The 27280-nt window shown below is 43.6% G+C and overlaps 1 protein-coding gene across 5 annotated transcripts in view; it reads left to right on the top strand.

Moving 5' to 3' along the window:
* The window catches only part of LOC143815672 (uncharacterized), a 219540-nt gene that overhangs the window by 109328 nt on the left and 82932 nt on the right, over window positions 1-27280 (top strand). For 4 of the 5 annotated variants that reach the window (XR_013223776.1, XM_077295171.1, XM_077295172.1 and 1 more), the window contains 3 exons: window positions 22638-22748; window positions 22826-22933; window positions 23217-23291. The exons of the other annotated variant lie outside the window; for it this stretch is intronic. Coding sequence is in view for 3 of the 4 variants with exons in the window: in XM_077295171.1 (XP_077151286.1) it covers window positions 22638-22748; window positions 22826-22933; window positions 23217-23291 (294 nt within the window). In the remaining variant the exon portion in view is untranslated. The remainder of the gene's footprint in view (window positions 1-22637; window positions 22749-22825; window positions 22934-23216; window positions 23292-27280) is intronic. 5 annotated transcript variants of the gene reach the window in all.

Here is a 27280-nt window from a genome sequence, read left to right as displayed (position 1 = left end):
AGAGCAGGCCCAAAAAGTGTTTAATGCATCGCAGAAGTGGGATAAGAGAAGCCCTGAGTACAATTTTTTTTTTCTCTCTATCTTTGCTGCAGTCTGTCCAGCTTCTCTCATCCCCTTAATCTCTGGGTGGTTTTGTGTTCAGCTGCAGACATGGATATTCAGAGTCTGACTTCTAGTGTGGATCATCTTGCTGCAAGGGTGCAAAGCATTCAGGATTTTGTTGTTCATAGCCCTATGTCAGAGCCAAAAATACCTATTCCTGAGTTGTTTTCTGGAGATAGATCTAGGTTTCTGAATTTTAAGAATAATTGTAAATTATTTCTATCTTTGAGACCTTGTTCCTCTGGTGATTCCGCTCAGCAAGTTAAAATTGTTATCTCCTTGTTACGTGGCAACCCTCAAGATTGGGCCTTCTCTCTGGTGCCAGGAGATCCTGCATTGCTGAATGAGGATGCGTTTTTTCTGGCGCTTGGACTGCTTTATGAGGAACCTAATATTGAGAACCAGGCAGAAAAGGCCTTGCTGGCTCTTTCTCAGGGCCAGGATGAAGCTGAGGTGTATTGTCAAAAATTTCGGAAATGGTCGGTGCTTACTCAATGGAATGAGTGTGCCCTGGCTGCAAATTTCAGAGAAGGTCTTTCTAAAGCCATTAAGAATGTTATGAGTTCCCCACTCCTGCAAGTCTGAATGACTCAATGGCTTTGGCCATTCAGATTGATCGGCGTTTGCGGGAGCGCAAATCTGCGCACCATCTGGCGGTGTTTTCTGAACAGAGACCTGAGTCTATGCAATGTGACCGAGTTCTGACCAGAATTGAGCGGCAAAATCATAGACGTCAAAATGGGTTGTGCTTTTACTGTGGTGATTCAACTCATGTTATCTCAGCATGCTCTAAGCGCGTTAAAAAAATTGCTAAACCTGTCACCATTGGTACTATACAGCCTAAATTCATTTTGTCTGTTACTTTAATTTGTTCTTTGTCATCCTACTCGGTTATGGCTTTTGTGGATTCAGGTGCTGCCCTGAATCTGATGGATTTGTCGTTTGCCAGGCGCTGTGGTTTTGTACTGGAGCCTTTGGAATTCCCTATTCCACTGAGGGGAATTGATACTACATCATTGGCTGAGAATAAGCCTCAATATTGGACTCAAGTGACCATGTGCATGACTCCTGTACATCAGGAGGTGATTCGCTTTCTTGTGCTGCATAATTTGCATGATGTTGTCGCTTTGGGTCTGCCATGGCTGCAGGCCCATAATCCAGTTCTGGATTGGAAAGCTATGTCTGTGTCAAGTTGGGGTTGCCAGGGGATTCATGGCGATGCTCCTTTGGTGTCAATTGCTTCTTCAGTGCAGTTCAGTTCAGCTGCAGTGTTGTGGGCTCTGCTACGCATTCCCATGCCCCCCCATGCAGGCAGTGCGACTGCGCTTACTGGAGGGACGGTGTGGAAAGCGTCTGGGCTGACCTGGTGGTAACCGATATGACACACAGAAGTGGGTGGGGCTTGCCCAGACCACACTGGAATGTGGGCGGAAGCTGCAGGGACTCAGGCCTGGTGTGTCCCAGCCATCTGCCTGGGCCCCGTGGTGTTCTGAGCAGTTATCCTGGGCATCACTGCGTTTCTAGCAATCTCAAGAATGATCGGTGGGGCAGTGGTGCGAGCACGATGACTTGGAACCGGCGGTCCCCAGCCAACATGGAGACGCTCAGGAGGTCGGGAGAACCACGCTGAAGGCCTGCTGACCCACACCGCTGCTTCTGGTGGGACGGAGGAGGGGGGAGCCACAGATGGTTCAGAGGACATGCACTGGCCCGCCAGCACAGTGGCCAGCGGAGGTGGGTGAAGACAGGAGGCCAATGAAGGAGGGGAAGCCATGGGGGAGTGAGTGTCACAGTCTGCATGGCCTATGGAGAGGTTATGGGGGGCAGGGGAGGATGGGGGATGAAGAGGGAGCCTGCGGCACAGTTAGGGGGTCATGAGAGGGCACAGGGAGGTGAGCGCCAAGGCCAGTCATAAAGGCTTGTAACCATTGCTCACCTTTCTGTGCTGCTCTCTACTGCAGGGCCTCAATCATGGCGTCAGACCTGGCTGTAACGACGACAACAGCTTCCAGGGGTCAGTCGGGGAGAAAGAGAAAGGCACTGACCCCTGAATTTAACCCATGTGGGTGTGGCCGGACACCCCTTCTCCTTTGCCCCATTGGTCAGTTGGGCATCCCAATTGCTGCATCACCTGTGGGAGTAGCCGGAGTGGGGAATTAGGCACCACACTGTATTTCCTCTTGCTTTGGTTATAGGGGCTCCGCAGTCAGAGGCACGTTCCTTAGTTAGTACCGTGCCTGCCATTGTGGGGGGGGGGTGATCTTTTTTTCCACAAAATGTTCCTAACAGCTTTTGATTGGCCAATGCCAATCATGGTCCAAAGTACATGCCCAGAGGAAAATCTTTAGTAATACCCTCTCGGACTTTGCATATAAAGATTAGGCTATAATGTATGCCAATATCTTCTCAATGCCATAGAAATTAAGAAATAAAACAATGTTTTTCTACAGTTCTGCAGTCACGATTCTATGATGTGGCCAGTATAACAGTCAAACTGGTGAAAGGTCCTTTTTAAATGAAACCTGTCAGCTCATGATCAAACCACATGCGATTTTCATGCTACCAGTCATGCACCGACTTTCTTCTGTTTCTAATTCTCTCAATGTTCAATTAAAAACTAAAGCCAACTGCTTCAGTGAGAAGAGAAGCTGGCTGGCATGTAACCGTAGTACGAAAGTATGAAAATCGCTTATTAGTGTTCATTTGTTGACTGTTATACCTGGCAAGCAGAGCCAAATCCACATAGTGAGTACATTACACATTGTAAGAATTTCGCATGCTATAGTGCTTGCCAAAATTGTGTTTTGGACCGTAAAACTCTTTCACCTATGTGCCCTGCCAAATATCTTAAACATAAGTGTCAAGCTTCATATGCACAGAGGATTTTCCAAACTTATTTTGTTTGGTCAATAGTCTTGAAGACTAGTGAAAAGCAAGCACCTAAATGCTCGGATGCTTGTTACTTGAACAAAGCAATTCCTAATACTCGAATGCTTGTTACGAGTAGTGAGTAAAATTTGAGTCAATGGGAAATCTGGCCATTTTCCAGCAGACCCTACAAGGAGGTCTGGGAGTCAGGGAAAATGTTGAAATGGAAAGACAAAGTGCTGAATGGAGGAGAACAGGATGGGGAAGTGCACAGGAAAAAAATGTTAAGAAACATTCTTTCCTGAATATTAATTGGTATATAAGCCAATATTTAAAAAAAATAATAATTGATGTAAACCAGAACTGAAATTTTTATTAGAAAAATTGAAATTTTAGTGTAATTTATAAAGGAAAAAAGACCTGTCAAAAATTGGATGAAAAAGGGACTCAGATTCCACCTGTATTAGACATAATGGAGGGCCTCAGACACATTTTGTTCAAATTGTCATACACATTCTGTTCATATTGATATTTTTTTTATATCCTGAAGAAGTGGGTTAGACTTTGAAACACTTAGAAAAAATAAAGAAACCATTTATTTTACATTCTCTGGTGTTTTCTTCATCAGCTAACAGAGCGGATATGAAAAGCAAACTTTACAGATTTGTATGCTTTATTGGTGATTTTCACTACTGCAATAGCCATATTAACCTGTATCAGGTCAGAATGTATTGATACGATTCCTGATATTTATCCAGCATCAAGACCCTATTTTTTCACAACTCTTTCTCCCCAGCTTTTTTTGTAATTTCAAATTGTCATGTAGTGGTACTTCTAGACTCATAATGACTAAGTGCAAAGCTTGCCAAAAAAACAAGCAAGGTCATCCATACACCCTTGAAGGCACCAACTGTAGTACCTCATTCGAATATTGCTAGCAAAGTTTAGCTGTGATACTACTACACTCACAAAATCTCTGCACACATAGTGCAAAGCCAGACAAAAATTAGAAGCAGGGTCATCCATAGACCCTTGAATGCAACAGCTGGAGGGCCTCATTCAAATATTGAAGATAAAAAACACTTTATGTACTGCTGCCATCTGGTGGTGTGGAAAAGTCAGGGCTAATCCAGACTTAACACTTCCCTATATCCACCATGAAGAAGACTTTCCATCTCCTTCTCCTCTTCCCTCTCTTCCTCCTCATTTCCTGCCTCAGGAGGCAATTCTTGTAGGAGAGAAGGGACTAAGCTTCTGTTGTGAAATTGGATTCTGGGCTCCCCCGGTGGCCACTTGTGGAATTTAACTTGTGTGCATCATCCCCTCTGTTCACCTGCTCCTATCAGGATGTGGGAGTCGCTATATAACCTTGCTCCTCTGTCAGTTTCATGCCGGTCAACAATGTAATCAGTAGCCTTTCTGTGCATGTTCCTGCTACTAGACAACTCCCAGCTAAGTTGGACTTTTGTCCTTGTGTGTTTTTGCATTTTGTTCCTGTTCACAGCTGCTGTTTCGTTACTGTGTCTGGAAAGCTCTTGTGAGCGGAAATTGCCACTCTGGTGTTATGAGTTAATGCTAGAGTCTTAAAGTAATTTCTGGATGGTGTTTGGATAGGGTTTTCTGCTGACCATGAAAGTGCCCTTTCTGTCTTCATGCTATCTAGTAAGCGGACCTCGATTTTGCTAAACCTATTTTCATACTACGTTTGTCATTTCATCTTAAATCACCGCCAATATATGTGGGGGCCTCTGTCTGCCTTTTGGGAAAATTTCTCTAGAGGTGAGCCAGGACTGTCTTTTCCTCTGCTAGGATTAGGTAGTTCTCCGGCTGGCGCTGGGCATCTAGGGATAAAAAACGTAGGCATGCTACCCGGCCACTTCTAGTTGTGCGGCAGGTTTAGTTCATGGTCAGTATAGTTTCCATCTTCCAAGAGCTAGTTCTCATATATGCTGGGCTATGTTCTCTCGCCATTGAGAATCACGACAGTTTGACCGGCCTCAAAAAAGGGTTAAATTACTGGCTAAGAAAGAAGAGAAAAAAGAAGTCTGCTACAATTTTTTTTTTTTTTTTTTTCCCTCTAGTTCTGAGTGTGCTCTTAATTGAATCACTTGCTAGTCTGCCTATACTGCAGCCTTCCTCTCTTCCTCTCCTTCTAATCCTTGAATGGCTCTGTGTTCACCTGTTTCAAATGGATCTTCAGAGTGTAGCTACAGGTTTGAATTATCTCGCCACAAAGGTACAAAATTTGCAAGATTTTGTTGTTCATGCACCTATGTCTGAGCCTAGAATTCCTTTGCCTGAATTCTTCTCGGGGAATAGATCTCACTTTCAAAATTTTAAAAATAATTGCAAATTGTTTTTGTCCCTGAAGTCTCGCTCTGCCGGAGACCCTGCACAGCAGGTCAGGATTGTAATTTCCTTGCTCCGGGGCGACCCTCAAGACTGGGCTTTTGCATTGGCACCAGGGGATCCTGCGTTGCTCAATGTGGATGCGTTTTTTCTGGCCTTGGGGTTGCTTTATGAGGAACCTCATTTAGAGCTTCAGGCGGAAAAGGCCTTGATGTCCTTGTCTCAGGGGCAAGATGAAGCTGAAATATACTGCCAAAAATTCCGCAAATGGTCTGTGCTTACTCAGTGGAATGAGTGCGCCCTGGCGGCGATTTTCAGAGAAGGTCTCTCTGATGCCATTAAGGATGTTATGGTGGGGTTCCCTGTGCCTGCGAGTCTGAATGAGTCCATGACGATGGCTATTCAGATCGATAGGCGTCTGCGGGAACGCAAACCTGTGCACCATTTGGCGGTGTCTACTGAGAAAACGCCAGAAAATATGCAATGTGATAGAATTCTGTCCAGAAGCGAGCGGCAGAATTTTAGACGAAAAAATGGGTTGTGCTTCTATTGTGGTGATTCAACTCATGTTATATCAGCATGCTTTAAGCGTACTAAGAAGCCTGACAAGTCTGTTTCAATTAGCACTTTACAGTCTAAGTTTATTCTATCTGTGACCCTGATTTGTTCTTTGTCATCTATTACCGCGGACGCCTATGTCGACTCTGGCGCTGCTTTGAGTCTTATGGATTGGTCCTTTGCCAAACGCTGTGGGTATGATTTGGAGCCATTGGAGGCTCCGATACCTCTGAAAGGGATTGACTCCACCCCATTGGCTAGTAATAAACCACAATACTGGACACAAGTGACTATGCGTGTTAATCCGGATCACCAGGAGGTTATTCGCTTTCTGGTGCTGTATAATCTACATGATGTTTTGGTGCTGGGATTGCCATGGCTGCAATCTCATAACCCAGTCCTCGACTGGAGAGCTATGTCTGTGTTAAGCTGGGGATGTAAAGGAACTCATGGGGACGTACCTTTGGTTTCCATTTCATCATCTATTCCCTCTGAGATTCCTGAATTCTTGTCTGACTTTCGTGACGTTTTTGAAGAACCCAAGGTTGGTTCACTACCTCCGCACCGGGAGTGCGATTGTGCCATAGACTTGATCCCGGGTAGTAAATACCCTAAGGGTCGTTTATTTAATCTGTCTGTGCCTGAACACGCTGCTATGCGAGAATATATAAAGGAGTCCTTGGAAAAGGGACATATTCGTCCTTCGTCATCTCCCTTAGGAGCCGGTTTTTTCTTTGTGTCTAAGAAAGACGGCTCTTTGAGGCCGTGTATTGATTATCGTCTTTTGAATAAAATCACGGTTAAATATCAATATCCGTTACCACTGCTTACTGATTTGTTTGCTCGTATAAAGGGGGCCAAGTGGTTCTCTAAGATTGATCTCCGTGGGGCGTATAATTTGGTGCGAATCAAGCAGGGGGATGAGTGGAAAACCGCATTTAATACGCCCGAGGGCCATTTTGAGTATTTGGTGATGCCTTTTGGTCTTTCAAATGCCCCTTCAGTCTTCCAGTCCTTTATGCATGACATTTTCCGCGATTATTTGGATAAATTTATGATTGTGTATCTGGATGATATTCTGATTTTTTCGGATGACTGGGACTCTCATGTCCAGCAGGTCAGGAGGGTTTTTCAGGTTTTGCGGTCTAATTCCTTGTGTGTGAAGGGTTCTAAGTGTGTTTTTGGGGTTCAGAAGATTTCCTTCTTGGGATACATTTTTTCCCCCTCTTCCATCGAGATGGATCCTGTCAAGGTTCAGGCTATTGGTGATTGGACGCAACCCTCTTCTCTTAAGAGTCTTCAGAAATTTTTGGGCTTTGCTAACTTTTATCGTCGATTTATTGCTGGTTTTTCTGATGTTGTAAAACCATTGACTGATTTGACTAAGAAGGGTGCTGATGTTGCTGATTGGTCCCCTGATGCTGTGGAGGCCTTTCGGGAGCTCAAGCGCCGCTTTTCTTCCGCCCCAGTGTTGCGTCAGCCTGATGTTGCTCTTCCTTTTCAGGTTGAGGTCGACGCTTCTGAAATCGGAGCTGGGGCGGTGTTGTCGCAGAGAAGTTCCGACTGCTCCGTGATGAGACCTTGTGCTTTTTTTTCCCGTAAATTTTCGCCCGCCGAGCGGAATTATGATATTGGGAATCGGGAGCTTTTGGCCATGAAGTGGGCTTTTGAGGAGTGGCGTCACTGGCTTGAGGGGGCCAGACATCAGGTGGTGGTATTGACTGACCACAAAAATTTAATTTACCTTGAGTCTGCCAGGCGCCTGAATCCTAGACAAGCGCGCTGGTCGTTGTTTTTCTCTCGGTTTAATTTTGTGGTGTCTTACCTACCGGGTTCTAAGAATGTTAAGGCGGATGCCCTTTCTAGGAGTTTTGAGCCTGACTCCCCTGGTAATTCTGAGCCCACAGGTATCCTTAAAGATGGAGTGATATTGTCTGCCGTTTCTCCAGACCTGCGGCGGGCCTTGCAGGAGTTTCAGGCGGATAGACCTGATCGTTGCCCACCTGGTAGACTGTTTGTTCCTGATGATTGGACCAGTAGAGTCATCTCTGAGGTTCATTCTTCTGCGTTGGCAGGTCATCCTGGAATCTTTGGTACCAGGGATTTGGTGGCAAGGTCCTTCTGGTGGCCTTCCCTGTCACGAGATGTGCGAGGCTTTGTGCAGTCTTGTGACGTTTGTGCTCGGGCCAAGCCTTGTTGTTCTCGGGCTAGTGGATTGTTGTTACCCTTGCCTATCCCGAAGAGGCCTTGGACGCACATCTCGATGGATTTTATTTCGGATCTGCCTGTTTCTCAGAAGATGTCTGTCATCTGGGTGGTGTGTGACCGTTTCTCTAAGATGGTCCATCTGGTTCCCTTGCCTAAGTTGCCTTCTTCTTCCGAGTTGGTTCCTCTGTTTTTTCAAAATGTTGTTCGTTTGCATGGTATTCCGGAGAATATCGTTTCTGACAGAGGGACCCAATTCGTGTCTAGATTTTGGCGGGCATTCTGTGCTAGGATGGGCATAGATTTGTCTTTTTCGTCTGCTTTCCATCCTCAGACTAATGGCCAGACCGAGCGGACTAATCAGACCTTGGAGACATATTTGAGGTGTTTTGTGTCTGCGGATCAGGATGATTGGGTTGCTTTTTTGCCTTTGGCGGAGTTCGCCCTCAATAATCGGGCCAGCTCTGCCACCTTGGTGTCCCCGTTTTTCTGTAATTCGGGGTTTCATCCTCGATTTTCCTCCGGTCAAGTGGAATCTTCGGATTGTCCTGGAGTGGATGCTGTGGTGGAGAGGTTGCATCAGATTTGGGGGCAGGTGGTGGACAATTTGAAGTTGTCCCAGGAGAAGACTCAGCTTTTTGCCAACCGCCGTCGTCGTGTTGGTCCTCGGCTTTGTGTTGGGGACTTGGTGTGGTTGTCTTCTCGTTTTGTCCCTATGAGGGTTTCTTCTCCTAAGTTTAAGCCTCGGTTCATCGGCCCGTACAAGATATTGGAGATTCTTAACCCTGTGTCCTTCCGTTTGGACCTCCCTGCATCCTTTTCGATTCATAATGTTTTTCATCGGTCATTGTTGCGCAGGTATGAGGTACCAGCTGTGCCTTCCGTTGAGCCTCCTGCTCCGGTGTTGGTTGAGGGTGAGTTGGAGTACATTGTGGAAAAGATCTTGGACTCTCGTGTTTCCAGACGGAAACTCCAGTATCTGGTCAAATGGAAGGGATACGGTCAGGAGGATAATTCTTGGGTCACTGCCTCTGATGTTCATGCCTCCGATCTTGTCCGTGCCTTTCATAGGGCTCATCCTGATCGCCCTGGTGGTTCTGGTGAGGGTTCGGTGCCCCCTCCTTGAGGGGGGGGGTACTGTTGTGAAATTGGATTCTGGGCTCCCCCGGTGGCCACTTGTGGAATTTAACTTGTGTGCATCATCCCCTCTGTTCACCTGCTCCTATCAGGATGTGGGAGTCGCTATATAACCTTGCTCCTCTGTCAGTTTCATGCCGGTCAACAATGTAATCAGTAGCCTTTCTGTGCATGTTCCTGCTACTAGACAACTCCCAGCTAAGTTGGACTTTTGTCCTTGTGTGTTTTTGCATTTTGTTCCTGTTCACAGCTGCTGTTTCGTTACTGTGTCTGGAAAGCTCTTGTGAGCGGAAATTGCCACTCTGGTGTTATGAGTTAATGCTAGAGTCTTAAAGTAATTTCTGGATGGTGTTTGGATAGGGTTTTCTGCTGACCATGAAAGTGCCCTTTCTGTCTTCATGCTATCTAGTAAGCGGACCTCGATTTTGCTAAACCTATTTTCATACTACGTTTGTCATTTCATCTTAAATCACCGCCAATATATGTGGGGGCCTCTGTCTGCCTTTTGGGAAAATTTCTCTAGAGGTGAGCCAGGACTGTCTTTTCCTCTGCTAGGATTAGGTAGTTCTCCGGCTGGCGCTGGGCATCTAGGGATAAAAAACGTAGGCATGCTACCCGGCCACTTCTAGTTGTGCGGCAGGTTTAGTTCATGGTCAGTATAGTTTCCATCTTCCAAGAGCTAGTTCTCATATATGCTGGGCTATGTTCTCTCGCCATTGAGAATCACGACAAGCTTCTGTGCATACTAGACTCTGTTGCACTACTAACCAGCTCCTGTTCCTCCTCCTATTAATTTTTACCCAGTCCTTTTGAGCAGATGGAGGAGGTGGGGAAAACCCTGATAGAAGTAAGGCCAGCAATTCTCGGCATCAGTAGCTCATATGCTTTGCCAGGGAAATGACATGGCGGTTCACCCTGTGTGCCATCAAGGAGATAGCAAAACCGAACAAGACAATGTGCCAGGGTAATAGGAAGATGTAGTCTCCCTTGCCACAAGCATTGGTCCACATGTCAGTCGTTAAGTGGACAATCCCAGTACCTGTGTTAGTAAGGGCCCTGTCATGTTCTTGGAGATGTGCAGGTACAAGGCGAGAACGCCACTACGTGAGATATAGTGGCAGCTATGGACCGAGTATTGAGGGACGGCTACCGCCATGAGATGGTAGAAATCCCACTCGTCCACAAGCCTAAACGGCAACATTTTCACTGTAAGCAGCTTGGAAATGTAGCCAACACAGTGCTGGGACAAAAATGTAGAAATGCCTGGTGATGGTGCCTCAGAATATACAAGGACAGGAATATAGCTAAAAAAACAAATAAATATCGTAGGATCTTTGATCAATATGGAAAACCAAAAAATCAAAAAGACCTAAAAAATATTATTTATTGATATATTTTTAAAAATTCAAAAAAACAAACTAAAATGCAACAAAAAAATCACAGGGGAAAAACTGGAGGGTCCAATCTCATGCTAAGTATCCAAAACTCCATATATGTTTATACAGATGTCTGTTTAAGGCCAAAAAAATGGTCAGACATAATACAATATACAGAAAATGGGTTAGGGAGGATAGACAGTGCCTTCCCTTATCAATGTCCCTTCCTTGCAGCAGAGGTTGGCACCCTTGGAAATGATATGGCGCCCCCACTCAACGTAGACTGACCCTAAGAGACCCTCCAAAGGAATCCCTGTCAAAGCCACCACCAAACACACACATTAAAATAAAGTGCTGTTAGTGCTAATAATGTTGATCTGTTACAGCGTCCTGCTATTTACAGCTGCCCATCACCTATTATTGGCATTCCCCTGATGAACCCCTCTGGATTGCCTATTGGGGGGAAACGCATTGGAATGGGACTAACTCCCTAAGATGAGTTATTTCCATTATGGCTCTGATTATCTTTATGGCCACACACTTTTGCGGTTGGCCTGATATACTTGCTTCCCCTTGCTGAATAAGTATGTAATTTATAATATATGGGACACCTGTGACAATTAACTATATACTATATGGGTCTATTTGAATAACTCAGTGTATACACTGTGTTCCAAATTATTATGCAAATTGGATTTAAGTGTTATAAAGATTTAATTGTTTTGTTTTTCAAACAAACTCGTGGATGGTATTGTGTCTCAGGGCTCAATGAATCACTGAAATCAATCTTAAACACATGTGATAATTAGTTTTCCAGGTGATTCTAATTAAAGGAAAACTACTCAAAAATGATGTTCCACATTATTATGCAGGTCACAGGTTTCAAGCAATATGGGAAATAAAAAGGATCTCTCTGCTGCTGAAAAGCGTTAAATAGTGCAATGCCTTGGACAAGGTATGAAAAAATTAGATATTTCACGAAAACTTAAGAGTGATCATCATACTCTGATGAGATTTGTGACTGAAACAGAGCACAGACAGAGTTCATGCAAATAAAGGCATAATGAGGAAGTTTTCTGCCAGACAAATTCATTGGATTAAGAGAGCAGCTGCCAAAATACCATTACAAAGCAGCAAACAGTTATTTGAAGCTGCTGGTGCGTCTGGAGTCCCTCGAACCTCAAGGTGTAGGATCCTTCAAAGGCTTGCTGTGGTGCATAAACCTACTATTCGGCCACTCCTAAACAGTGTTCACAAGCAGAAAAGGTTGCAGTGGGCTCAGACATACATGAAGACTAATTTTCAAACAGTCTTGTTTACTGATGAGTGTCGAGCAACCCTGGACGGTCCAGATGGATGGAGTAGTGGATGGTTGGTGGATGGCCACCATGTCCTAACAAGGCTGCGACATCAGCAAGGAGGTGGCGGAGTCATGTTTTGGGCTGGAATCATGGGGAACCAGCTGGTAGGGCCCTTTAAGGTTCCCGAAGGTGTGAAAATGACCTCAGCAAAGTAAATAGAGTTTCTGACAACTTTCTTCCATGGTCTAAAAAGCAGAAACGTGCCTTCAGGAACAAAATCATCTTCATGCATGACAATGAATACCTCTGAGTAATTGGCTGCTATGGGCATAAAAGGAGATAAACTCATGGTGTGGCCACCATCTTCCCCTGACCTCAACCCTATAGAGAATCTTTGGAGTATCATCAAACAAAAGATCTATGAGGGTGGGAGGCAGTTCACATCAAAACAGCAGCTCTGGGAGGCTATTCTGACTTCATGCAAAGAAATACAAGCAGAAACTCTCCATAAACTCACAAGTTCAATGGATGCAAGAATTGTGAAGGTGATATCAATGAAGGGCTCCTATGTCAACATGTAACTTGGCCTGTTAGGATGTTTTGGAGTTAAATAGCTTTTTTGTTCAGTGAATGTGACCTCCTAATGCTGCAAATTCCACAAATGCGCATTTTCAGTTCTTTAAAACAAATCAAATGTTTAGAAATACTACTGTGCCTAATAATTTGGAACAGTGCATTTTGAGTTTTTATTCATTTTGGAGATTATACTGTTATCATTGGGAGGTTTCTTCAATAAAATTCGATGTATACTCTAACGGGTGATGACTTTTCTTAGACCTACTGTTATTTGCACTGACCATTTAGGAAAATCCGAGAAAAATGTCATTTGCATAATAATTTGGAACATAGTGTACATAAAGGTGCAATTTTCTATTGACCATCAGCTGTACCTTGTACCTTGGAAACGATATCTCTATTTGAATCTATCCAGCACAATATACCATTTTATGTCTAGAAAAGAAGCAGTATTGAATGTGTTTTGAACTGGAATATATCCTAGTGATTTATCAGCAGGATAGAATAGTATATCTATATTCATAATCATTGTATACTTTATGTAATACTGTTCGGTAGTTAATCTGTATCATTACATATTCTCTTTCACTCTATACTATTATGAGATCTTGTTGGATAATGGCTATGTCCCGGTTATTTCCAAATATGATGGAGTCCCTATCATAGTGGCTCAATAGTTATTCTAAAAGCACATACAGATCAACATTATAAGCACTAACAGCACTTTATTTTAATGTGTGTGTTTGGTGGTGGCTTTGACAGGGATTCCTTTGGAGGGTCTCTTAGGGTCAGTCTACGTTGAGCGGGGGCGCCGTATCGTTTCGCAGGGTGCCAAACTCCGCTGCAAAGAAGGGACATTGATAGGGGAAGGCACTGTCTATCCTCCCTAGCCCATTTTCTGTATATTGTATTATGTCTGACCATTTATTTTGGCCTTAAAAAGACATCTGTATAAACATATGTGGAGTTTTGGATACTTAGCATGAGATTGGACCCTCCAATTTTTTTCCCTCTGATTTTTTGGTTGCTTTTGGGTTTGTTTTTTTGAATTTGTAAAAAATATATCAATAAATAATATTTTTTAGGTCTTTTTGATTTTTTGTTTTTCTATACAAGGACAGGAGCAGGGAAGCATCTACGTCATCCATCACCTCACCTTCTACCGCCACACACTGGTCCTCCTGACTTTGTGACTAAACAGCAACAAGACTTTTAGAGGCAACTTTGACATTCCTCACTGTCATATTCTTGTGGTTGTTGCTGCTCTCAGTTTTGTGCATCACTAAACATCATGTCCTCCTGTCCCTCTTGGAGCACATAGGTGGAGAGGCCACAATCAATAAATTATGTTGTAAAGAGCTCCTTGTAGTGTCCTAGTGTGGGCTCACTGGTTTCCTAGGACTCGACATAGTGGGAGGAAGGAGTATCAGGGTGAGGTTTAAGTGATCCAGACTGTTGGCTGGTGAGAATAAGCTGTGTGGAAGACTGAGTGTTGCTGGCAATCACGCTAGAAGCATTATCTGCTATCCAACCGACCACCTGATTGCACTACTCTGGCTTCAGAACTGGTGTACTGTGCCTCCCTGCAAAAGTGGGACAGGATGCTATGTGTCATGTCGCACCTGTTCCATGTCCTCATCATCTGCGTGCACCATCAACAGCACTTCCACTTCCCCATTCCTTGCCGCATGCCTTATGCATTTTCTAACTGATATGTCTCTGGAAAAGTTTACGTGTAATAAAAAAAAATTGGTCACTGGCAGCAGGCAAAGCTTTTTTTTGGAGTTTAATACCATTGTAATTTACCACATATCACATAATACTCAATGGATGACAAATTCAAGTCGTAAACATTTTTGAACACTTTTTTTTAGTGTTATGTATTACCAAAATGTAAAACAAAGCATGGAGTACTCTATGGTTAACAAATTAAATCCAGGGGGAGGCGTGGTTTGCAGGGGACAGGAGCAGACATGCCTTTACAGAGCTCCTGAATAATCACCTATATTGAGCTACTTCTGGCTTCCAAAAAGTGGAACTTATAGATCTATAGGCTTGGAAAACCTTTGGTCCTTATCTACAACAAATAAAATGAAGAATATAGCGGATATTACAAGGACAACAAGCACTACAGCTTCTCAGCCTGTAACAAGGCCTCCAATCAAGATGGCCACCACACAGGCAAACATGAGAGGAAAGTCCTTCAGAATTTCTGTCACCCATGGAACAGAAAGAGCTGGAGCCAAGAAGTTTCTGGTAAAAGATAAAAGTCCCTTTTGCTCCTTTGTTGGGGAGGACCTCAGATGTTCACCCAGAAAACAGGGATTCAAGACAGAAGAATACCAACGGCTGTGCTGAATCGTCGTTGGCTGTTGCGGAGGTGATATGTCAGACGACGTCAGCGCTGCCACCAGCGAAGAACCTTGCACTCCCCATGGCACCATTACCCACTGAAAAGGAGGGGAAGAAGAGACGGGAGTTTGCGGTGAGATCGGGAGCTGCGACGCTGAGGAAGGAAGGACCCCAGGACTTGTCCCTTACCTTAACACCAGGCAAGTCCTTCAGGACCGACTCGGTCCGGTGGGAGCTGGGAATTGAGGCCCGGTGTGGCCCGGTGATTACTCCGCCGGCCGCTTGCGACGTCACCGCATGCAGAGCGCTGATGCAGCAGCGGTGAGGGAAGAGGGAGTCCCACCGCTGTGAGGTGTTCAGCTGTATTGTGAAGCAGCGAATGGTACACCGCCACTACTACATAGCGCCGCTCAGCCTCTTAGTGCTTCAGAGAGGTATGCTACCTCTAATCCTTCATATAATTGCCCAAAAATCACAGGGGAAATTGACAATTACCCAAACAATAAGGGGCAATCATGCAGAAGCTACACTACAGAGGGTGAAGAGGCTGATGCAGCGACAGTTAGGGAGGAGGGAGTCTTGCCACTGCAAAGTGGTGGTATAGCGATTGGAACACCGCTACAGTTATATAATGCCTCACAACCTCTTCCTATATTGAGGAGAGGTACCAGCCTTAAACCTTCTTTTGATACCCCCAAAATCATAGGGGAAACTCATGAAAGCATTGACAATAATGGGCAACTATGTAGAAGCCCATCTGTTAAAGGGGTTTTATGAACAAATTGGAGTGGCTGTGACCAGTCCTCTGACACATCAGATAGTGACCCCTTTAAACAAATACGGTCACAACAAAAATCTATACTAGAAACTAGGCTTCTTTGTACTAAAAGCTTTGAAGAAATAATTCAAAAAATACTTCCTAATTTGACCTCTACTATGGAACCAGCTGACAAAAACAATAGGGGCACAGTAGATCAATAGGAACAGCTGGATGTAAACCATGATACAGATAATTCTTCTAATTCATCAGAGAGGCTAGAAAGTGTCCACTCAGAAGAATTTACCAAAATGACAGATACCTCTGACTATGGGGACTGCGACTTTACTAATTTTACAGATTCTGACAAAAATTCATCCCAACATTCCTCCTCAGAGGGTTCTACTGAATACGACACTTATGAGCCCATAGGAAAATTCCTATTCCAGCCAAATAAAATTAACTTGGGTTAATTTTAGAGAAATCGGATGCAGGGCCTGAGGACCATATCTCTAATGTTTCTTTAATAGATAACATACCAGCTTCTGACGACTACCCATCTGAGAGCTTTATGATCAATATCTGCAGAGCCTTTTTAACATCGACAAACATCTTGGAAAAGGGTACTAATACACGTGGATACGAATCTAAAATATCCGACCTTCAACAATCAAATACAGTAGAAGCCTCTGAATCTGTTATCAAGAAGCTATTTAAAGATACACTACATTTTATAGTCAAAGACTCTAACTTAAATTCTACCAAGGCCCCCGATGCCCCTCTTCAAGACTCAAAAATAACAGACTCTCTACACAAAAACTACCGGATCTCGCCCTCTATCCATGCTCATAATCCACACATACTCTCGGACTCTCTGGAGAGGATCCAAAAAGACATCAACTATTTTAGAGACTACTTGGCTAATTATGAAGACTTCAAAAGGAAAAATAACATAAAAATCAGAGGAATACCGGAGTCGGTCCAGCCCTCACAGTTAAAAAATTATATTTCTTCAATGATCTCTCACTTATTACCCAAAAACAAAGGAAAAAATGGGATCGAGAAGGTTTTCAGAATCCAAAGGCCACTCTCTCTCCCTACAAACATTGCTCGAGACGTCAATGTGTCCCTCTATCCTACAGGGGTAAAGAACGATCTCCTTATGCTGACAAGAGACTCAAAGCACCTTCCATCTCCGTACAGCAACTTATCTTTTTTCAAGGACTTGTCTAAAGATACCCTACAAAAATGAAAATCATTCTTTCAAACCACTCAGGAACTTTTACACGCCGGAATACCCTACCAATCAGGGCCAGCTCCAGGTTTTTGAGGGCCCCGGGCAAAAGAGTCTCAGGGGGCCCCCCTTTAGCACATACCACGATTCATGATGCACAGATACAGCAGAGAAATATAGCACAGCCACGTAGCATATAACACAGCCCATGTAGTATATAACACAGCCCACGTAGCATATAGCACAGCCACATAGCATATAACACAGCCACGTAGTATATTGCATTGCACAGCCCAAGTAGCATATAACACAGCCCACGTAGTACAGTCATATGAAAAAGTTTGTGCACCCCAAGGACAATCCTCAGACCATCTCCAGAGAGCTGCAGCATCAACTTGCTGCAGATGGTGTCACTGTGCATCGGTCAACTATACAACGCACTGTGTTTTTTTGCCGCCATGCATAACTACTTTTTGTATTACCAAACAACTCAATCTTGGTTTCATGAGTCCACAGGACCTTCTTCCAAAAAGAAATTGGCTTCTCCAAATGTGCTTTTGCATACCTCAGCCAACTTTGTTTGTGGCGTGCTTGCAGAAACGGCTTCTTTCGCATCACTCTCCCATACAGCTTCTCCTTGTGCAAAGTGCGTTGTATAGTTGACCGATGCACAGTGACACCATCTGCAGCAAGTTGATGCTGCAGATCTCTGGTGGTGGCCTGAGGATCGTCCTTGACTGATCTCACCATTCTTCATCTCTGCCTTTCTGATGTTTTTCTTGGCCTGCCACTTCTGGCCTTAACAAGAACTGTATCTGTGTTCTTCCATTTCCTTACTATGTTCCTCACAGTGGAAATTGACAGGTTAAATCTCTGAAACAGCTTTTTGTATCCTTCCCCTGAACAACTATGTTGAATAATCTTTGTTTTCAGATCATTTGACAGTTGTTTTGAGGAGCCCATGATGCCACTCTTCGGAGGAGATTCAAACAGGAGAACAACTTCAAGTGGCCACTTTAAGTAGCTTTTCTCATGATTGCATACACCTAGCTATGAAGTTCAAAGCTCAATGAGGTTACAAAACCAAAAAAAGTGCTTTAGTAAGTCAGTAAAAAGTAGGTAGGAGTATTTAAAACAAGAAAATGATAAGGGTGCCCATACTTATGCACGTGTCAAATTTTGTTTGAATGCAGATTGCACATTTTCTGTTAGTACAATAAACCTAAATTCAAGGCAGAAACATTACTGTGTCCAACAGTTATTAGATATATGAAATGGAAATAGCTGTTGCAAAAAAAACATAATTATAAAACATTAAGCTTAAGATTAATAGGGGTGCCCAAACTTTTTCATATGACTGTATATAGCACAGCCACGTAGCATCTAACACAGCCCACGTAGTATATAACACAGCCCACCTAGTATATAAAACAGCCCACGTAGTATATAACACAGCCCACGTAGTATATAACACACAGCCACGTAGTATATAACACAGCCCACGTAGTGTATCACACAGCCCATGTAGTATATCACAGCCACGTAGTACATCACACAGCCACATTGTATATAGCACAGCCACGCAGTATATAACACAGCCCAAGTAGTATATAACACACAGCCACGTAGTATATAGCACAGCCCACGTAGTATATAACACACAGCCACATAGTATATCACACAGCCACGTAGTATAACACACAGCCACGTAGTATAACACACAGCCACATTGTACATAGCACAGCCACGCAGTATATAACACAGCCCAAGTAAGATATAACACAGCCCAAGTAGTATATAACACACAGCCCACGTAGTATATAACACACAGCCCACGTAGTATATAACACAGCCACGTAGTATATAACACAGGCAGCCCAAGTAGCATATAACACAGCCACGTAGTATAACACATCCCAAGTGGAAGACACCCTCACTCACTGCTTCAGTTCACTGTCACGCCATTGCCCCCGTTGTGGACAGAGGGTGTGTGCACCATCCGTGCACCTGAATGCTGCTGCTGCTCACCTTGCTTGGCGCTGGACCTGGCCGTTGCCCCCGTTGTGGACAGAGGGTGCACCGTCCGTGCACCTGACTGCTGCTCGTCTTGCTTGGCGTTGGACCTGGAGTGGACAGTGGACGAGCTCTTAGGATGACGAGCTCTCACCCAGCCGGAAGTGATTACACAGATGACCGCTGGCCGGCGGAAGTGACTCGTATCCATGGTGACGGGTTGTCGGCGGTGACGGTGAGTATTCCTGCAGCTGCGCAGGAGCTCCGTGCGGCTTGCTGCCGGGCGGGGATGGATGTGCTCCGCATCGGCGCCTCCGAGTCCTGGCTGGCTGGGAGTTGACTGTCACACACAGACACAGCACAGGGATGTAGTCCGGCTGTGGGGGGCCCCCAGGAGCGCATCAGTGTGTGTGTGTAATGTACTGTTACTACTGTAAATGGACCCCCCGTCTCGCCAGGGCCCCGGCACTTGCCCGGGTGCGCCGGGTGCTGACGCCGGCCCTGCTACCAATTGACAAAGACTTCCAATCTACAAGTGAAATTTGCTTCAAAATTGTTCACACTCTCATCTCCGGAGGAAGGAATTAACTTTCTGAAAAGAACAGGATTGACATCTTTTCCTGTTTCTTCCGATACCTCCTCTCTGTGTACATCAAATACATATCCTTCTTAAAAAGACCTTTATTCCACTTGTTATTTTAATAAAAACAACTGAACATTGCCCTCCAGCCAGTCTTAGGGTCACCTTAAGGTGTTCCCAGACTTGACAGGTTTTCATACTTTACATAATATATACTGACTTTTATTTTCAGACGCTGATATTGAGCAACATATAATTTGATGTCATACGCAATTGTATATGTTTACTGTTTGAGTTTCTATTTCAGGTGCTGATATTAAGCGACAGTTGTGTTGTGTAAACCTACGGGAATGTCTGTATGTATACCTGTCTTTTTTCCCTTTTCCCCATATTATATGGGGGTTTTCCTTTTTTCCCCTCTACCTTGCTTTCCCTTATTCTTTACCCTTCCCCATTATAAAATTTATAAAACCAATAAAGATTATTGGAAAAACAAATTGAATCCAGAACTTTTTTACCGCTTTTTTAGAGTGTTATATACCACCGAAATGTAACACAAAGCACGTAATACTCTATGAATGGCAAAGTCAATCCAGAAAAATGTTTTAATACTTTTTTGGAGTGTTATATACCACCAAAATGTGAAGCAAAGTACCACATATACTCGAGTATAAGCCGACCCAAGTATAAGCCGAGGCACCTAATTTTGCCACAGAAAACTGGGTAAGCTTATTGGCTCAAGTATAAGCCGGGTTTGTATTGTGCCCTTATCCCTGTCCTGCTCTGTGTGGCTCCTTCCGTCCTGTCCTGCTCTGTTTGGCTCCCCCCGTCCTCTCCTGCTCTGTGTGGCTCCCCCTGTTGTAAGCATGGCTTCCCCCTTCCCATCTAATATGCATGGCTCGGCTTCCCCATCCCATCCTTGTATGCATGGCTCCCCCGTCCCATCTTGTATGCATGGCTCGGCTCCCCCCATCCCTTCCTTGTATGCATGGCTCCTCCCGTTCCATCTTGTATGCATGGATCGGCTCCCCCATCCCATCCTTGTATGCATGGCTTCCCCCTTCCCATCTTGTATGTATGGCTCGGCTTCCCCATCCCATCCTTGTATGCATGGCTCCCCTCATCCCATCTTGTATGCATGGCTCGGCTCCCCCTGTCCCATCCTTGAATGCATGGCTCCCCCCGTCCCATCTTGTATGCATGGCTCGGCTCCCCCCATCCCATCTTTGTATGCATGGCTCCCCCGTTCCATCTTGTATGCATAGCTCGGTTCCCCCCTCCCATCCTTGCATGCATGGCTGGGTTCCCCCTATCTCATCTTATATGCATGGCTGGGCTCCCTCAGTCCCATCCTTGTATGCATGGCTGGGCTCCCCCCGTCCTCCCCCGTTCTTCCCCATCATACTCACCCTCCTTGCGCCATCGCTAAACGTCCCTGCATCTCCATTGTCCCAGTGCTGCAGCGCTTCCTGTGCTGAGCGGTCACGTGGTACTGCTCAATAAGGTCATGAATATGCACTCCATGCCAATGAAACTCAGATCTACCTCCCTGGCCCAGATGTCACCTCTCTGCTCTCCAGAATCCCAGAGTGTCTATCAGCCATAGCCTCCTTCTTCTCCTCTCGCTTCCTCAAGCTCAATGTGGACAAATCTGAACTCATTATCTTTCCTCCACCACGCATATCTTCCCTACCTGATCTATCTATCAAAATAAATGAAATCACACTTTCCCCTGTCCCCAAAGTCCGCTGCCTCGGAGTAACCCTTGACTCTGCCCTGTCCTTCAAACCGCACATCCAAGCTCTCGCCACCTCTTGTCGCCTCCAGCTCAAAAATATTTCCCGAATCCGTCCTTTCCTCAACCCACACTCTACCAAAATGCTCGTGCATGCCCTAATCATCTCCCGCCTCGACTACTGCAACATCCTCTGTGGCCTACCTTCTAACACTCTCGCACCCCTCCAGTCCATCCTTAACTCTGCTGCCTGACTAATTAATCTCTCTCCTCGCTACACTCCTGCTTCACCTCTTTGCAAATCCCTTCACTGGCTCCCAATTTCCCAGCATATCCACTTTAAATTACTAACACTGACCTACAAAGCCATCCATAACCTTTCTCCTCCGTATATTTCCACACTAATCTCTCAATATCTTCCTTCACGTAATCTCCGGTCCTCCCAAGACCTCCTCCTCTCCTCCACACTTATTCGCTCCTCACCCAATCGCCTCCAAGACTTCTCCCGAATATCACCTATCCTCTGGAATTTAGTGCCCCAGCACGTCCGGTTATCCACTACTTTTGGATCCTTCAAAAGAAACCTGAAAACCCACCTCTTCAAAGAAGCTTACAGCCTGTAAAGACCACACGGCCACCTCAACACCATTGGAGCTACTGCAACCCTCGACCTACTGTCTCCTTCCCCATAATCCTGTAGAATGTAAGCCCGCAAGGGCAGGGTCCTCTTTCCTCTGTACCAGTCTGTCATTGTTAGTTTTGTTTACTGTAAGTGATATTTGTATTTTGATGTAACCCCTTCTCATGTACAGCACCATGGAATTAATGGTGCTATATAAATAAATAATAATAATAATAATAATAATAATAATAATGCCTATGGGAGTGGAGATGCGTGCATATTCATTACCTTAATGAGCGGTACCACGTGATCGCTCAGCATAGGAAGTGCTGCAGCACCGGGACATCGGAGATGCAGTGACGGCGCAAGGAAGGTGAGTATGATGTCACAGCCACCGGCTCCTGCTGCTGTTCCGCTGCTCCCCTCCCCCACAAAAAAAGTGCTGAAAATCTCGGCTTATACACAAGAATATATGGTACATAATACTCTGTGAATGACTAATTGAATCCTCCAACATTTTTTAACTGTTTTTGGCATGTTACATACCACTGTACTGTAGCACAAAGTACGCAATACTCTATGGATGACAATAAAGTAATTTTTTTCACCCCCCAATGCTCGTTGAGTGCTGAGCATATCCAAGCACCCAGATACTCAAGTGGTATTCGAGTATCATCAAGCATGTTCGCTCATTCCTAATAATTTTCTCATGCCCTGCAAATCTACCAACCTTTGAATAGATATTAGACTTTCCAAACAGTATGTAATCTAATGATGTTCTGATAGAAATTACAGGAAACGTAATAATAATATATTATTAGTACATTATATCTTGTAAACACAAGTTTATTATTATTCATTTCTCTGTGCAGAACATAATATAAATGTCACCCTCCGTATTAGCAGCACGAAGAACCTTCCACCCACATTAATCCCCAATCACACTGTCCTGAATACGGAAACATCTAAACCTAGAATTGAAGGTTTGTATTAATTGCACAAATCAGAATTACCAGGACTGTGTTACATTTTATGTACTCATGTATAGAATTTTGTGCAGAGAACGCAACATGGCAGCATTATTTAACTGCTCAAAGAAATAGAACTGATGGAGGATCCACTGTCCATCTGCCTGCTGTTCCTGCATCTTTTACACAGAGTATCCAAGGTTAGCCTGTTTTTGGTTCCATTATCATACACAGCAAACAATACCTTGTGACAGTATAGGTCATCTGTGTTCTTTATGTTTGTTATTTACTACTCAGAGCTTACTAGTACGATGAGCAAATACCATGTCACTGGTAACAGAATGGCATATGTCAGCTCATTGTTACTCACAACTAGAGACACAGCTCATACCCATTCTATTCCCACTAAGCAAGGTTGGTAATAATGGCATGTACAAATATCAAATGTACATCAAATAGTTATATGATATCCATTCTTCGCAGAGCTGTACCCCAGAACATCCAGCAGATGGCAGGCTAGTAATAAAGTATTCATCTCCACTTCAAACATCAAACAAGGTTGGTGGAGTCTGTTCAGCAATGTCATAAATCATTTTCTAATATTAATAATTTTATATAGTAGTATGCAAGTTTTAAGCAATTACTTTTTTTGGCAAAAATTACATTTATGAAGACAAAAGAATTGTGATGAGTTAAAAGATTTACGTTACGATTAGTGATGAGCGAATACATTCAGCACTATTCGTTACTCGCATGAGTACTACGCTATTCGGGCTATTTGTTACTCAATGAGTAATTAGCTATTCACTTTGGTCTATTCGAGTGAACCACCTAGCATGTTTGGCTTCTTTTTTGCAGCCAATGACGATGCTGGGCTAGCATCCCAATCACAGTAACGCCGTCGCCATCTTTGGTGTGGCATTACTGTGTTTGGCTGGCCTTATAGTGTCATAGGGGATATTTAAGCCCTGCCGGAGCCATCTTCCACACATTACATGCGGAAACAGCGCAGTGTGAGCGTAGGGAGGGTGAAAGCAGCATATAGGACGAGTTCCTGAGTCCAAAAAGCTCTTTTAAGAGCTGCTGAGAGTGAAGATTAGTTCTCTGTTAGGTTGAGATAGCGTAGGGAGAGATTTAATACGAGGGAGAGGGAAAGGCAGAATGTTAGCATTGTAAGTATACGCTGCAGATCTCTGCTACGTTGCATTGAGTATAATGTAGGAACAGATTGTGGAAGTAGGGAGAGAGGCAGGATTTCATATCCAGTACCATAATATAGAAAACAGGTCTTTTTAGAGCAAAATAATATTGCTCAGTGCCAGCATATACTAACCAATTTTTTTTAGAGCTCAATAATATTCCTCAGTAGCAGCATATACTAAACATTTTTTTAGAGCTAAATAATATTCCTTGCCTATTGCTAAAATAGCATATTTTTAGCTGGCATTTGTGCAACTGGCGCAAAGGCTGCTGACATACGCAAACATCACTATTTACCAGTAATTTTCCCGAGTCTGCTGTTTGTGTGTGTCATAAAGGTGATATAAAAGAAAAATTACTGTGCTATTGGTTAAATAAATAGTGTATATTTAGCTAGCAGTTGTGCGACTGGTGCAAGGCCTGCAGAGATACACAAATGTCACTGTTTACCAGTAATTTTCCTGAGTGTGCTGTTGAAGTGTGCCATAAAAATGATACGTAAAAAAATGACTGTGCTATTGGTTAAATAAATAGCGTATCTTTATCTAGCAGTTGTGCGTCAGGTCTAAAGCCTGGTGAGATATGCAAATTTCACTATTTACCAGTAATTTTCTTGAGTTTGCTGTTGGCGTGTGTCATAAAGGCGATATAAAAAAATAATTACTCTGATATTTTAAAAAAATTACTGTGCTATTGGTTAAATAAATAGCGTATATTTATCTAGCATTTGTGCGTCCAGCACAAAGCCTGCTGAGATATGCAAATGTCACTATTTACCAGTAATTTTCCCTAGTCTGCTGTGGGCATGTTTTAAAGATGATTTCTAAAAAAAATTATCCACACATTGGTAGATACAGGTAATTTGTACATGACACCTCTGTGAGGGTACCTGTGAAAAATAACGCTAGAATTTTTTTTTTTCATAACGCATTCAATGTGGGAAAGTGTGATGTTAAGGAACGGAGATGTGGGTGTGGTGGTGCCTGCCAAGGCTGTGTGACAGATCAGAAGGTGACTGTATCTCATGCAACCTTCCTGTCAAAATTCGGTCTGTGCGCTACACCAATGTCGACTCCAGACAAGTGCAAGGATGTTGTGGGTTGGATGGCAGACAAAGGCTCTAGTGTGTTGACAAGCAGCACCAACAAGTTTTCCACATGGTCCAGTCTCAATAGCCAAAACCTGGTCCTCCTTCCTTCCCCATACGAGAGTACCAGCATATACAAAACTGCTTTTTTTTAACAGCTAAATAACATTCCACAGTGCCAGCATATACTAAAATATAAAAATATTTCTCGCCTCTTCCTATTTCTGAAAGAGCTTATATGTATCTAGTAGTTGTGCGACTGGCACAAAGCCTGATCACATACACAAATATCACTATTTAACAGTAATTTTCCTGATTCTGCTGTTGTCATGTGTCATAAAGGCAATATAAAAAAATTACTTTGTTATTGGTTAAATAAATAGCGTATTTTTTTAGAAGTTGTGCGACTGATGCAAAACCTGCTGAGATACGCAAACGTCACTATTTACCAATAATTTTCCTGATTCTGCTGTTGGCTTGTGTCATGAAGGTGATATTTAAAAAAATACTGTGCTATTGGTTAAATAAATCACATATATTTATCTAGAAGTTGTTCGACTGACACAAAGCCTGCTGAGAAAGGCAAATGTCACTATTTGCCAGTAATTTTCCTGAGTCTGCTGTTGCCATGTGTCACAAAGGTCGACATAAAAAATAATTACTCTTCTATTGGTTAAATAAATAGCGTATATATATCTAGTGTCACGGATTCCGTGTGTAACTACTGCTGGGATGCTACTCGCCACAGTAATTGAGCCCAGAGCAGAATGGCGGAGAACTCACTGGGTAACAAGCAGGACCTGAACCATGTCACAGAGGGGGAGTGGCCAGGGGAGCAGCCCGGCGCCGGGTGCAAAGGAGGCGAACATTGCTGGAGAGTAGTCAAACGTGCCGAGGTCAATAACCAGGAGATAAGCGAGGTACAGGAGGGTGAGACAGAAGGATAGTCAGGTGGAAGCTAGAGGTCAGAAAGCCAAATGAATCAAACAGACCAGATCGAGCACGAAGAGCAAACAAACAAGAAAGTAAGCACACGCACACCAGGGGGTCAGGCACACAGACAGAACGAAAGTATAACTGACAGAGAATCCAAGTCCAGCGTGCGTATAAATATCACTCCCAGATCCAAAAGGAGGCCAATATAATTAACCCTGAGAGGGCAAGGCATTAACCCTGTTCAAACCATGGCATCTAGCAGTTGAGCGACTAGTGCAAAGCCTGCTGAGATATGCAAATATCACAATTTGCCAATAATTTTAATTTTCCTGACTCTGCTGTTGGCGTGTGTCATAAAGGTGATATTTTTACAAAATTATTGTGCTACTGGTTAAATAAATAGCGTATATTTATCTAGCATGCTGATATACGCAAACATCGCTTTTTACCATTAGTTTTCCTGAGTCTGCTGTTGGCGTGTGTCATAAAGCTAATAGTTAAAAAAATGTACTCACACATTGCTAGATACATGAAATTTGTTCATAACACCTTTGTTAGGGTACTTGTGAAAAATAAAGTAAGAATTTTTTTTTCATAACGCATTCAATGTGGAAAAGGGTGATGTTAACACTAGCAATACTGAACTCTTGACCCCGACTAGAACTACTGAATGTAGTCATTTTGACTACTGACTTGTTTTCGTTTATTTTTTGAGTTTCATTTGTGGTTATTTATTAATATTTTTAATGTATTATTATTGTGAGATCCAACTGTAATGCTTTGGAATGTTTTTTTTCTGATTTTTCATATTTTTATACAGGAAATAACAAAAGTAAACTAAGTAAAACAGCTGTAAACTATAACTAATAACATCAAGCTGTATGCAAATATAGTTTCCCCCCAAAAAAAATTGCTGCTTCACACTATACAGTACAAAATAATTGAATAATATGACAATAAAATGTTGTATCTGCTATATACTTGTGTGAGTTTTTTGAGCTCTTAGGCCATGTGCACACGTTCAGGATTGTTAGCGTTTTTTTCGCGTTTTTTCGCTATAAAAACGTGATAAAAACGCGAAAAAAAACGCTTACATAAGCCTCCTATTATTTACAGTGTATTCCGCATTTTTGGTGCAAATGTTGCGATTTTTTCCGCGAAAAAATCACATAGCGGAAAAAAAAGCAACATGTTCATTAAAAATGCGGAATTGCAGGGATTCCGCACACCTAGGGGTCCATTGATCTGCTTACTTCCCGCACGGGGCTGTGCACACCATGCGGGAAGTAAGCAGATTATATGCGGTTGGTACCCAGCGTGGAGG

The sequence above is a fragment of the Ranitomeya variabilis genome, chromosome 3 (genome assembly GCF_051348905.1).
Source record: "Ranitomeya variabilis isolate aRanVar5 chromosome 3, aRanVar5.hap1, whole genome shotgun sequence".
Classification (NCBI taxonomy): domain Eukaryota; kingdom Metazoa; phylum Chordata; class Amphibia; order Anura; family Dendrobatidae; genus Ranitomeya; species Ranitomeya variabilis.
The sequence above is the reverse complement of the archived record's forward strand: the minus strand, read 5'-3'. Positions and strand labels throughout refer to the sequence as shown.